This window comes from Macrosteles quadrilineatus, unplaced genomic scaffold (assembly GCF_028750875.1).
Source record: "Macrosteles quadrilineatus isolate MER2022 unplaced genomic scaffold, UCM_ALF_1.0 Scaffold_4__1_contigs__length_99947679, whole genome shotgun sequence".
Taxonomy (NCBI): Eukaryota; Metazoa; Arthropoda; class Insecta; order Hemiptera; family Cicadellidae; genus Macrosteles; species Macrosteles quadrilineatus.
Genome location: NW_026542597.1, coordinates 16,431,541 through 16,446,040, shown reverse-complemented (window position 1 = coordinate 16,446,040; position 14,500 = coordinate 16,431,541). Strand labels below are relative to the sequence as shown.

Below are 14,500 nucleotides of genomic sequence, written 5' to 3'. Positions count from 1 at the left end.
GACAGAACGACAGAACGAGAAAAGTAAACAACTCTTTTGCTTCAATTTTGTGAGAGTACTGAGAGTCGTTCATTTGAGATCAGCTCAATTTTACGGTTTGCGCATGCGCAGTAGGCTAGTCCAATTCCTGCCCCGAAACGCTCGCCATTTTTTTAGTCGTCACTCGCCTGTCAATATTATCATCATTCTTCTCTCTCACTCACTCCCACTCTACTGAAGAGAAGAACTAAAACTGCGTGGAGCCGCAGAGTGACGCATCGAAATTACTGAGCGCGAAACGAAAACAAGTTGTTTTGGTTTTGGTTTTACTTTCATACTATATTCAACCTAAAATCGTCTGGTTTAAAATTGTCAAATTCAGTGAAATGATGTCAAATAGACTCGCAATTTGAAATCGCGCAGATGAAGTTTAGATAATACTGCCTGACGCTCCCAAACTTTGAATTGTTGTCCATTGACGTGGGGAAATTTAAATTAAAAAGTGATAAAGCAAAATGTAGAGTAAACAATCTCATTATCAGTTATCAGAAGCACTGTGTTATGCAGACACTCGTTATCACCACCGAAGGTCGTTGTGCTCTGACTCTAATTTTGTGGATTATCCCCTTACCTAAGTGTGTTGTACAAAATTATACTTTTAAAGTTATTTAAGCTAAGTTAACTAATTAGGAATCGTTTTCACTTTATTATAATGAACAATATTACAAGAAGAGGATTACTATCCACTGTCACCAAGGTAAGTTTATTAGCCTAAGGCATCTAAGACAATATTCTCAAATTTACATAGGTATCTTAGTATTTTATTATTTTACAGTTACAAAAGATATTATTATGAATTCAGACATTTAAAGCATGCAATAACACATTGCAATCCCTCCTAAAAGTTTAACCTATTTTTGCTGAGAATAGGCTGAACACCTGAATAGGAATAACTTAGAACACGTACCTTTCAATTAGAGTGTTGAACAAAATGTGCAAAAGTACAAAAGAACCTTTCCCTACCACAGTTGATTTTCTTACATTTTGTACTGGAATCACAAAAAATACTTCCTGTTGGATTAAGTTAATTTAATTTACCAATAAGTTACCATCTTTATAGCTGTGTTTATCAGCATTGTTCATGGGAGCCATCCCCAGCCCCTCTCATCCTCATCCCTCCCACATACCATCAGAGCTGGCCTTATAGGCTCGTGCGAAAGGTGCGGCCGCACATGACTCTGCACCTCGGGGCCCCCGCGCTTGGTGAAAATATATAAAAAAATGTAAAATGTCATTGAAGTTTATCTCAGTTATGAAGAAAGAAAAAGGGGAGAGTAAACTTAGCAGTATTAACATTACTGTATACATTGATATAATTTTGTTTTAAGTATTTTTGGGATACAACTTTTTTGGTAGTAAGGGCCCCGCTCTGAATGTTGGCACTGGGCTCCGCACTACCCAAGGCCAGCTCTGCATGCCATCTTAATTTACACCATCTAAATATCTAATCTAAATTAACCAAAATTAAAAATAAATGTATTTATTGAAAAATGTAGGCCTATTTTATGAACAATTTTGTTTGTCAGTTCAGCACTTCGGTATCCGTAGCTTCGCAGCCTACTTCTGCTGTGTCTCCTCTACCAAGCAAAGTTCTAAACACACCATGGACCGACAAATTTGTACTGTTGAGGCCAGAAGACTACACCACGATGCCCATGTACAGAGTTTTAGACTTGCAAGGTCGCATTCTCAACTCTTCTCAAGATCCCCAGGTTAGTAATAGGATAGGCTATTACATTACATTCAAGGTTAAAACATTTGTTTTAAAAGTAGTGAAAATAGTCAGCATGACGAGCATTATTTGTGTTTTCCTATATCAGCAGCATTTGTTACGTTGGGAGGGATCCAAACCCTCTTCTTGTTACTAGCGTTGACCTGCAACTGCTTCTTGGCGGACTGTCAAGTTGGGTCTTCTTGTGTAACCAATCCATCCAAACTTTCTTTGTTTGATGGTTGTATGTACCTGTAGTTCCTATTTTTTAGGCAAAAAACTATTTTATAACACTGTGTAGGTATCACTAATGTTTTACATGCCTAGTTCTATGATTTCCTCTAAACCTGTGTCAAATTTCAGTTGGAGCCAACCACCTACTTGAAGATGTATAAGTGCATGGTGCTGCTCAACACAATGGATCGCATTTTGCACGATGCTCAGAGACAAGGTCGCATCTCTTTCTACATGACTCATTACGGAGAGGAAGCCAATTGTGTGGGCAGCGCTGCGGCTCTACATGACTCCGACTGGATCTTCAGCCAGTATAGAGAGGCTGGTGAGTGTGTTCCAAATTTGTTTTTATATTTGGTTGCTGTCGCTAATATCTCTAGGAGATAGACAAATGAAAGAAGGTGGTGTAAGACCTCTTATTATATGTTATTACTCAAGGTAGACGGTATTGTACATGATCAGGCCCTGCATTCAACGTTGGACTAATAAGACGAGGGTTTTGACCACTCCCTTTTAAAAATGTAAAAAATGCCAGTAGAAAAAATAATACCGAAATAAACAAATGTGGTCTAGGGACTCTGCTTTTGGCTAGCTGGGTAGCAGCTGAGTGGTTATTTATAGTGCTTGCTTAGCAATCAAGAGGTTTTCTGTTCGATCCTGAGTTAGAAAAATATCCTGAAAAATTTGCCTGGCTTTTTGTTATGGTTAGAAACTTGACCCAGCTGTCCCTAATCATTGGGCTTTAATCTATAAGTATAAAAGAGGATGTTTGTATATATATTCGTTTGTTTGTTTGTTTGGGGGTGATAAACTCGGACACCGCTGAACCGATTGCCACGAAACTTGGTACATAAGTGTAGAATGTCATGGAATAGGTTTATACACCATCAATTTCGTGATCCGTCCAATAGGCTCCGCCCCAGTGGCTCTGGAGTTTCCCATGTTAACCTTATGAGAAATGGAATTAATGAATCTTAACAGCTGTTTCAATTAAACAAGTTGGTTCTGTTCTATGATGTTCAATAGCATTAAAGTTACAAGGATTACCAACAGGGTGCAGCACTATTATTTCTTTTACATATTTATGACAACAGCTAATTTGCAACCAAAAAGGTGAGTGAGCGTAGCGAACGAGCTAACCTGAAGGCAAGTGAGCGTAGCGAGCGAGCTAACCTGAAGGCAAGTGAGCGCAGCGAACGAGCTCCAACCTAAAGGTGAGTGAGCGTAGCGAACGAGCTCCAACCTAAAGGTGAGTGAGCGTAGCGAACGAACTTCAACCAGGACGTGATTGAGCCATGCGAACGAGATCATCTTGAAAATTAAGAAGTTAAACGGGGCAAAGCCCGCGGGTTACAGCTAGTTAATTATAAAGAAACATAATTGTATCTTAAAGTAATCATAATGAATTATTGCACGTCAACCTGTTGGCTTTTATTGTACCATCACCTCAAAGGATTGTGTCATCATAAAGTCGAGCTTTATACAGCTCAAGTTAAAGCATTATTCCTTGCTATAGCCAGCTTGCATTCTCTTATGAGAAGTGTTGCAGTTTTATCCAACTGGCCGTGTCCATTTGCAGGTATGAATCTCTTTCTTGCAGCTTGGGTCTTTCTTCTTCAGAGTGAGAAGTTATTTAGATAAGGTTTGGATATGCTTTTGTGTATGTTTATTGGCTCAGTCAGCTTAACTTCTTTTGTCATTATTTCATGTTTCTCGTTATTTCTGGACAGTCTCAACTTTGTTTACTTCCTAGGCTATATTTTGTAGTCACATTTGCAGACTCCCTGTTTTTACAACGCCACACTTACCTAAATTTGTCTTGACCACTTGTCCCTAAAGTAGTTATTGGAAAAGCTACAGTGAACCTTTGATTTTTTCCAGAGTGAATAAGGATATGGAAGGAAAACAATTTCTTAGCACCGACATTTCATTCTAATGAACTTCTTGTGTAGAAGATCTTGTGACACCTTTCTTTTGGGCTTTATGTAGATTTTTCAGAAACTCTGATTTATTAAACATATTACTGTTGTAATTGGTTTCAGGAACTCTGATGTACAGAGGGTTCGATCTAGAGGCATTTATAAATCAGTGTTATGGCAACTGTGAGGACAAAGGCAAAGGTAGGCAAATGCCAATCCACTACGGCTCCAAGAAGCATAAGTTTGTAACTTTGTCTTCTCCCTTAGCCACACAGATTCCTCAAGGTAAGTTTCACTTATAGTCTATATGTATAGTGTAGGTATCTATTTTCTATGTAGTATATGATGTAAAGTATCGTATCTTACTTGCCCGGTAAGCTTTACCGTACTTGCACGAAAATCCCGCTGGTAAAACACCACTTACTAGGCTAGTAACGTAACATACTATTATGAGGTACAAAATGATATCATGTGCAGTTAATTAAATTAGTGACCTGTGGCTTTGCCCATTGTTCCATTTGGAATTTTCTGACTACGGATAAATCAGGCAATTCAATCAGAAGTGATAAAATAGAAGAATTACCTTATCCAACCACAGTTGCTAATCACGCTGCTTGGATAAGGTAATTCTTCCATTTGATCAATTTTATATTCCAACCAAGGTTCACAATGAATAACATAATCAATCAGAAGTTCAATAAATTGTAATAACAGTACATTTTATAGTACAGTAAATGCTGTAGTTGTATAGCTACATCCAGTTTTTATACCCAGGGCTCAATTAAGCTTTTTAGGACCTTTCTTGAGTAATTATTTTAACTATATTTGGTACAAATAATTCTAATCAGATTTTTGTTTTTGTGGCACTATACAGTTTGAATGTTTATGGATAGGAGAAAATTCAAAGGGTTGAAAAGGGAGGATGAAGAGAAACTGTAAGTCTATCTATATTTTTTAGTGTTCACACTATTGTGGCATTTTGGATTAAATACCAACACTTTTAAGAGGTAGCTGTCAAAACCCCTTAGTTTTGTGGACATGCTGGGAATCAAAATCATTGCTCTTTGCACCAAAGTTCAAGTTTCTCAAATTCGATAAATCAAGCTATGGTTATACCTAGTTCACGTGTAGCTTTACTAGTCTATTTTCATTCACACATTGGGTGCTTAAAGATTAAATTGTACCAACTTCCTGCAGCCGTGGGGGCAGCGTATGCACTCAAGAGGTCTGGCCAGGGAGGCTGTGTGATTGTGTACTTCGGGGAGGGAGCGGCTAGCGAGGGAGACACTCACGCAGCATTCAACTTCGCTGCTACCCTCCAGTGTCCCATCATTTTCTATTGGTAACGTAACAAACTGGTAGTTTTTTTCTTTGATAGTATGTAGTATGTTTTGGTTGGTAAAAACGGTATGTCTAGCGTTGAGTCTAAATCCAAAGCAATGTACCAATGATCAATGAATGATCCTATGGCTTTTTGTGTTGGGGAGTTCTCAAATGTGAGGAAGTTCTGTCTTGGGGATCTTTTTCATTCCCTAGATAGGTTTACCTACAACAGTTTAAGGTTTTTTCCGATCTATATGAGGTTACGCTTTTATAACAACTAAAAGTTACAGGTTTGGAGATTGCAGTGTTAATAATCTGGGTGTTTGACATTTAGTGAAGATTTTAAAGAATGTTCAAGATTTAAATGAGAGACAAACTTTGAGCCATTTATCTTCAAGAAATCTGTTTTAATTTAATAATTTGTAACATGTTTGCAATGGATTTTTTACAATTTTCCGTTTTATCCAACCGTTCTGCCAATCAGACTTTGCCTCAGGTAAGATATTATTCAGCAACTGACATATCATTTGATAGCCATAACCTATTTTCACACAATGGTTCCAGCAGAAACAACGGCTACGCAATATCAACCCCTAGCAAGGAGCAGTATGCTGGAGATGGCATTGTAGCGAGAGCCGAGGGCTATGGTATAGCGGCTGCTAGGGTGGACGGCAATGATGTTTTGGCTGTTTACAACGGCACAATGGCTGCCCGTCAGTATGCGATCACGGAGAACAAACCTGTCATTCTGGAAGCCATGACTTACAGGTATTGTTCAGATTGTAGACAGCTTTAAAATGCTAATTTAAGATGCAGTTTAAGATTGTGGCTCATCGTTGATTCAGTGGCGGCTATAGCAGGCCCGCGGTGCGTGGGGGCCCACGAGCTAGGGGGGCGCGTGAGCCTTGACCGGTATTTTTCGGGAAATTTTACAGGGACACGGGTCCGCAATTGTGTGACAGGCTCAGCCACATGGGTCCCCTATCAAAACAATATTTATATGAGAATTACCATACTTTTTATGACAAAAATTTGTTAAACCCAGTACGAGCTCTAGGACAATGCTACAACAGCTTAACTGACACTACTGTATTACTTAGCTGATCGATATCAATTCCCTACCAACCTAAGTAAAAGAATTGTCATCAGTAATGCTGGTTGCATCAACTGTCCTCCTCGTGGACTGTGTGAAGGTGCTATATATAATAGGGCCGTATTTAGAACTAATGTGGCCCCGGGCCGAGGAGGATAAAACATTAATGTTAATCCTCCTAGCCCTTGGCGGGTCATATCAGAGAGGGCCCTCCCCATGTGGAAAAAAATTTTCTGGGCCAGTAAAAAAATTTTCTGGCCCAGGTTCTGGGCACTTCCAAAATTGGCAAGAACTGGCCAGTACTGGCCAGAACCTGGGAAGTACTGGGCCAGAACCTGGGAAGTACTGGGCCAGAACCTGGGCATTACTGGGCCAGAACCTGGGCAGTACTGGGCCAGAACCTGGGCAGTACTGGGCCAGAACCTGGGCAGTACTGGGCCAGAACCTGGGTAGTACTGGGCCAGAACCTGGGAAGGACTGGACCAGAACCTGGGCATTACTGGACCAGAACCTGGGCAGTACTGGGCCAGAACCTGGCCAATACTGGACCAGTATCTGGATCATACAGTAGTGAGAATTGAACCAATATGGAAGATGAATTAATAAGACACCTTTAGCAATAAACAATTTGTATTTGAAAATTACATATGCTAAAATACAAATTATGTTAACAAAAATCAAGGTTAGGTAATAAATTATTTTTTTTGCAAAATTACAATAAAAGTTGTATGAAAAAGTAAAATCACCAAAAAGAATACTATTGATAATACCCTACAATACTAAATTTAATTTTATATTGAAAATGTAAAAAATTAAACAATCAAAATATCCAATGAATCTAATTTGTCGGGGTTATAATTATTAATCAAATTAATAATGTCAGATTTATAGTATTAACACAATGGTCTTTAGAATATAAATGTAGTACAGTAGTTGTCATAAAGTTTTTTTTACCTGAAACAGACAAGTTACAACTATAAAAAATGGTGAGCTGATGTAAGTATATTTGTATCTCCAGAGCTCAGCTTGGCCTTTATGTTGGGTTGTCTTTAAGTTTGGGCTAATTCGCTTTCAATGTACATGTGCAGACTTGAACAACTCCATTATTTTTAATGTATAGCCGCATAAGCTGCGCAGTTCCTAATGCGGGCTAGGCTAGATTTATATTGAATAGAAATGAGATTGTACATATCTCAATAATCAAATTAAAACTTGATTTTGTAAAATAACCTGGCAATAGGCCTACACCATTTAGAATCAATATAGGACCTAATAGGTAATCTAGTTTTATCCCAATTCAGGTTAACTTAAGCGGCCATCTTAAAATTTTACTGTAATAGGCTACGTAACTTATATAAGTATAATGAAAAATCATTTCAAAGGCCATAAATAAAGTTAAATAGGTAGGCCTACTTAAATACTCAGTTATAGGGACTTAAAATAAAAAGACTAAAAAAAAATGTTATAGCCTATCTTTCTTGTTACCGTACTTTTTTCATGTTGGCACTTCCAAGGGTGCAGTTCCGTAGAGAACCTACTATATTCTGTAGTTATATTGTATCGGATGAGTTTGCTTTCATGTAAATATCCATTGTAACAATTGTATCAATATTGTTGTTTCAAGAAGACTTTTTCCACACATTCTGCGGCGGTTAGGTTGTTTTAGTTTAGTTTATGATAGTAGCAATCAAAGTAAAATTGTTGGTAGGTATTAGAGTTGATATTACTTTGGTTTGTTTAACAGATTACAATCACAAAGACATCAATTTGTAGGCCTATTCATATAGTTTTTTAATAAGTTTCATAAACTAAACTAGGTAGGTAACCTAACCTAAACGCCATAACTTACTGTAAACGAAAATCAATATTGAAATTCAATATTTATATCGATTGAAACATGTTAATCGATAGTTAGGCCTAAGTTATATCGAAGTAGACTATTTTAATATTTAATCCGTTAATGTAACCCATCATGGGTTCTCTGCCTTAGGCCTACCTTAGCACTTAAGCTAAGACCTATTTATCATATTATTTACATAATCAGGGCTAACTTAGTAGGCTTCTTATTATAAAATACAACAGCAAACATAACCAAACATCAAGTTAAGTTAAGTTAGTCCGGCCTAAGATAACTTACTTAACGAAACAATCTGTGAATAAAAATAGCCGCCCATTCAAATGAAAAACAATGTTTTTGTGTAGGCTCTAACTTATTCATTAGGTAGTTTTGCATTTTGATGTTTAAGCCTAAGTTACTTTTGATCTAGGCATAAGTTAAGTAGGCGGGTACAGTTTCTTAACTGGGCTATGCTAATATTGATTGAAACTATCGATTCGATTAGTAAGCCTTCATGCGATTTTTTCACCATCAGCAAGTTTGGTTGGTTAGGTTAGGTCATGATAGTTTAATTATAAAATAGGCCTAGATATATTTCAAAATCGATTATTAATCAATATTTTCCATTTGATAGTTTCAATCGGAAACTGTACCCAAATGTAGCCCCAAACGGAACCTACGCTGAACAAAAGTTAGGCTACCGGTACTAAAAATTGACTTAATTGCAATCGAATCTCATCATTAATTTACAAATCCAATCAAGGTTTGCTTTACTTGTAGGCCTAGTCATAGGCCTAGGCTATCAAGGCCTAAACTTACCGTACCGTACACAATTTGTGAGATCAAATAATGAAGTAACATACTGACTAAATACTTCACAACTCCAAATTTAACACTTCAATGAGTAGAAAATCGTTAAAATTGGAACTAGGCCTAGGCTAGTTTATTTTGTTGCACTGAATAAGGTAGGCCTAAGTTAAAGTTTACCTAGGCCTATACTAGGTACTGGACACATAAAAACTAAACCTAACAGCCACCTCAACATATATAATATATATAATATATATATATAATATATAATATATATATATTATATAATATATTATATAATATATATATAACATATATAATATATATAATATATATAACATATATAATATAAACATATATATGGGGTTAAGGCATATTATGAGTTTAATATGACAACTTAATAATATGACACTTATGCTAACCTGTGGTGCATTACTTACAACTTTTTGCTAAAATGAGGCCTGTGAACTCAGTTGTCTATAAACCTGATGGTTTGCCAAGTTCGACCTGATTCTTTGTCGATAATCCATTCTGATTCCACACGAATAGATATTTTTCACAGCAAATTAGGTAGAACGTCGTTCTACGATTAATATTAAGATATAACTAAGACAAGAACACCTTAGTTAGAAATTAACTGTTAATAAAGATGTCGAGACCAAAACTGAACTGACCAACTGACAGGTTGAGATTTGAGGTTAGTTAGTAACAACTCCGCTCCGCTCCGGCGTGCGTCACGTTGGATTGGATCGGATTTGATTTTGGAATGGAATGGAACTCGTACAAAAAAAAATAGTTATCTTCGTCTTTGCTCTTCTCACTTCTGTCTTGTCCTCGTCTTAATTATTGTCCTCTTGTGTTAGATTTTTGTTGGCGATGTGTTGAGCTTAAAAAAACGTTAAATTGTGTATTCGTATTCATTGGTCAAAGGTCAAAGCCATTGCCAAACCCAAACCTTCAATTGGACTAACTGGACTGGATCCAAATCCAGAGAGGTTTAAAACCATGGTGGGGGGGGGGGGAGCGAGTTCAAGTTGAGTCAATATTATTGATGGTAAAAGTTTTTACCCTTGAAAATTATCTAAACATGTAGGCCTATAAATTTTGTCTTGCTTTAAACTTAATTTTTCAATAAATATAGGTTTAACTAATTGACTAGTTTTTACTTCAAATATCTGTATTTTATTACCTTAACCTCGGTTCCTTTATTTACATACTGTACTCTGTCAAGATTGATTATTGGTCTAGAATCTACAAGTACTAGCCAGTTACTGGTAAGTTCTGGCCAGTACTGGCAAGTTCTGGCCAGTACGGGTGAGTTCTGGCCAGTACTGGTGAGTTCTGGCCAGTACTGGCCGGTTCTGGTCCAGGTTCTAACCAGTACTGGCCAGGACCTGGACATTACTGGCCAGAACCTGGACATTACTGGCCAGAACCTGGGAAGTACTGGCCAGAACCTGGGCAGTACTGGCCAGAACCTGGGAAGTACTGGGCCAGAACCTGGGCAGTACTGGCCAGAACCTGGGCAGTACTGGCCAGAACCTGGGCAGTACTGGACAGAACCTGGGTATTACTGGCCAGTACTGTAGCAGTACTGGCCAGTACTGTACCAGTACTGGCCAGAACCTGGGCCAGAATTAGATTTCTACATGGGTCAATGCTGATTCAACTAAATGAACATTTTTTTACTATCAAATCAGTGAATTAATTTAGGTGGCTAAGGCACTAGCTAATAAATAATTCCATTCTTTCATTGATGCTAAAGAAGGTTTCTCATTTAATTTCATTTCTTACTATTAGGAGGCTGCACTTCAGATTTGTTTACTTCTCACTTTAGATTTGTTTACTTCGAGTCAGGTAAAAAATGTTTTTTTACCTATAGGCTTCAGTCCAAGATCGGTTAAAAATCGGGTTGCTTTGTAAACTGTTGATTTCCATACAATGTCGATTTTTGAGTAAATCAGTGCCTACAAGCTTGAGAGATCAATCACAAAGTCAGATAATCAAGCTCGAGCCGATTTTTTCATTTCTCAATACAATAATGACCGATTGAAAGTAAAAGCTTTATGTCAGCGAGGATCACCCTCAAGAAATTGAAAGATTAACCCTACGTTTTTAATTATGAAAAACTCTTATCGCCGCCACTGAGTTGATTGTGTTTTAACAAGTTATTCTAATTCATTTTCCTGTTTTGATGTCTGCTTGTATTCATGAATTTAAGAACTACATAGCTTTGTCTACATTTGGTTTATCTTTGTTCGCAGAGTGAGTGCTCACAGTACGTCCGATGACAGTAGCGCTTACAGGCAGACTGAGGAGATGGAGCAGTGGCAGCTGTACAACCCCATAGATCGTCTACGGCTGTTCCTAGAGGCTCGCAACTTGTGGGACTCTGAACAGGAACAACAGTTTGTGGCGGCCTCTAAGAAACAGGTATTAACAATAATGAAGTTAGTTAAATACTGTCAGAAGCTAAGGACACGAATAAATCAGAAGCTGAGGTGTTTGTTATAGTAGGAAACGTATTTGAGGGTGGGGCAGAATGTATTAAGCAGTATGACTCGCATAGTACTCCAGCTGTAGAAGGCAGACACCATAAGTCATCGGCCACTCAAACCATTTCAGTCCCCGCCATGGATTGAACTGGACAGCATCGAGGATCTGTTGTGCAAGAGTATTTCTAAAACAACTGAATGATTGTCTCTCAAAGAGCTTTTCACCAGCAGTTTTTTATTCAGTGCAACAAAGTTGTTCCTACACAATACTATGTTGTAGAAAAGAGCGCTTGGCTTAGCAACACATGAAGCAAGAAAGAATGGATACACAGCTAACTTACCCAATAAAAGAGTTCCTGGCAGTTTACAAAAATAAAAAGTCCATAACAAAATCAATTTGATTGGCTACTTTTCCCCCACAAGGAGGACTCTTCAGAAGGAGGTGAAAAGGGGAAATGCTTTCTCCTGAAGAAGCAGTTTAGAAATTCCTTCTACCTTAAAGTATTGTATTTCTCATTTTATCTTATTTTATTTTTTAATCAATTTCTAGGTGTTTTTTTTCTACCTGCCTCCATTGCTAAACAAACTCATATGCTTCTTGCTTTCTTCTCTTCTATATATGAGAAAATCTTACCGTAGATTCATTGTTTCTACGATAGCTTTTCTTTTATACTGTTAAATTATTCTGATTAAACCTAACAATTTTTATTTTATAACTGTTTTTAATTGTGAAAATGTTAATCTAGTATTTAAATCTGAATGTAATCAAGAACTCGCTTTTCAGGTTCTCGAAACGTTTATTAGCTCAGAGAAAAAGCTGAAACCAGAGTGGAAAGAAATGTTCACAGACGTTTACCATGAAATGCCAAAGCACATTGCGTAAGTAGTGTACAATGTTATAATATTAAAATAAAATTCCATGTGTTCTTGTTAATTTGAGTAGTGTTACATAAACTACTTACATTACATAGCGTGTAAGTTGATAAATATCACTCCGTAATTATTGTTTCCCTCTTTGTTTTAGGAAACAAATGGAGTACATGGACAACCACCTGAAAACCTACAAGAATAACTACCCTCTCAAGGATTTCAAACAAAACTAATTTAATTCAGTAGGTTGTTTGTAAAATCAGAATCTTTGAAAATATTAAGTTGTACATAACTATTTTTCAGTGGCAGTTCTAGGACCTTGTCAAGGGAAGGCTACCGAGGGGGGAGTGTTATAAGAGAGGAGGGGGTCTGGGGGACCTCCCCTGAAATTTTTTTTATTTTAAAGTAGTTTTGTGTTTTTCTAAAGCCTTTTTAGCGAATTTCCCTATAGGGAAGTAGCTATTACCGTAGGTGGCACGGTAAGACCTAGACCCGGGACCGATTTACTTTTTCATTTTGATGTCCCCAGAGGCCAAAAACACCATTCGTTCAAATTTTTATATATATATATATATATATATATAGACTTATATATATATACGTCCGTGAACGCGATAACTTGAGTAATTTTTGTCCGATTTTGATGAAATTTTGTTTAAAGGTGTAAAGTGGGATAAACTTGAATGAGTTCGCGAACCAGCAAGATCGGACCATGGGAACGGGGCTTTACGGGGGGTTTTATGGGGTAAAAATTGGTTTTCCTCACTTTTGACCCTCAAAACACAAAATTTCCCGATTTCTCTTTAGACCATAAAGAGCATAAAAAAAACAAATATTTTAGTGTATAAAAGTATTTTTGTTCGATTATTAGTAACGGAGAAAATTAAAAAAATTGTAAATTTAAAATTCCCATGTTATTCTTATGGAGAATATTGTCAAATGTTGTAGTTTGCTTGTTTATGGATATATTTTGATCAAACTTGGCAAATTTATTTATTTTGTACTAAGCTATCAATATTTTACTCAAAAACACACTTTATTAGTTTCCTTGTAGCAGCAAACCTAGGTACTCGTTAAACCTAATGTTATTAAAATATATTTAACTGAAAATCAATTCAGACAAATGGAAATTCGCTTAGTCGGCAGGTTTGCTGCGGCGGGGGTATTTTTACATCTACATCTATTTCCAAAAACCTCTGTTACGCTGTTAAGACAAAATGTTTGAATATATTTTGCCAGGGTCCAATGGGGGGGGGGGTTTGACCCCTACAGCCCCCTCCTCCCTACCACCCACTTGGAACTGCTACTGCAATTTCATAGGTATCATTGGTTGTTTAAGTTTTAGATTTAAGTTTTTTTTATTTTGTAATTTGGTTGTTTTACCTATGGTTTTTTAGCACTATAATATTTACAGGGTAAAAGTGTATTGTCTGTGATGAAAGATAATTTAGAATCGTGGTAGAATAAGTAAAAGGTTATAAATAAAAACTTTTATTATTCATTGCACTCATATGTTTGTACCTACCATGTTTTTATTTACCTGTTTGTGTTCATCCCTACCATTATGAATTAAACAGAACAAAAACTTATAAAAAACTGTTTTATAAGATTATTTTTTATATTTTTGTGATGTAAATTACTTCAGTTGTTTAAATCGCTCATCTAAAAATATAAATTTTTTTGTCTATCATTTTAGTGATAAAATTAAATATCATTCTACATAAAACAATTTATCTTTGTATGAATAAGGTATTTGTTAATTTAATAAATAAAAATAATTTCTCTTCTTATATCAAGTCTAGTTAACTGTATCAAAGGGGTTTAAATTTAATTCATAGACTTAAACTACAGTAACGATGATTTAGTATGTGATAATAAGGTATATGGTGTGAATTGAATAAATTTATATTTTTCTACTTTTCCATTATTATTACCTTTATCTTTTCTAAACTGTACAGTTTGCTGGACATAGATCAACAGCAGACAGCTGAGTTAAAAAGTCTTAAAGGATTTAAAAGGGGAAAAAAAGTTTACACATAATAGCTCCCATCGCTAGCTGTAGGCATATTTGAAAGCAATCAACAGATGTCATTAAAAAATCTATACAATTAAATGCCAAAAAAATTAATATTTTGAGTAAAAAAACTTACTTACCGGCAGGCCATTTTG

General features: G+C 36.5%; 1 protein-coding gene across 1 annotated transcript; it reads left to right on the top strand.

The window, feature by feature from the left end:
• The first annotated feature begins 314 nt into the window (after positions 1–314).
• LOC128992280 (2-oxoisovalerate dehydrogenase subunit alpha, mitochondrial-like) lies at positions 315–12,778 on the top strand. The gene is made up of 9 exons (XM_054415771.1): positions 315–736; positions 1,566–1,751; positions 2,114–2,309; positions 4,027–4,188; positions 5,101–5,245; positions 5,791–5,994; positions 11,231–11,399; positions 12,246–12,340; positions 12,486–12,778. Exons 1-9 carry the CDS (start codon positions 692–694, stop codon positions 12,562–12,564), a joined length of 1,281 nt encoding a protein of 426 aa, XP_054271746.1. The 5' UTR covers positions 315–691; the 3' UTR covers positions 12,565–12,778.
• Positions 12,779–14,500: the final 1,722 nt, after the last annotated feature.

Bases quoted from the DNA above. Each gene is read 5' to 3' on its own strand.
- LOC128992280 (XM_054415771.1), top strand. From the start codon at position 692: ATGAACAATATTACAAGAAGAGGATTACTATCCACTGTCACCAAG. The intron at 4,189-5,100 runs GTAAGTTTCACT...AACTTCCTGCAG, and splicing joins AGCCACACAGATTCCTCAAG to CCGTGGGGGCAGCGTATGCA. The intron at 5,995-11,230 runs GTATTGTTCAGA...CTTTGTTCGCAG, and splicing joins CTGGAAGCCATGACTTACAG to AGTGAGTGCTCACAGTACGT.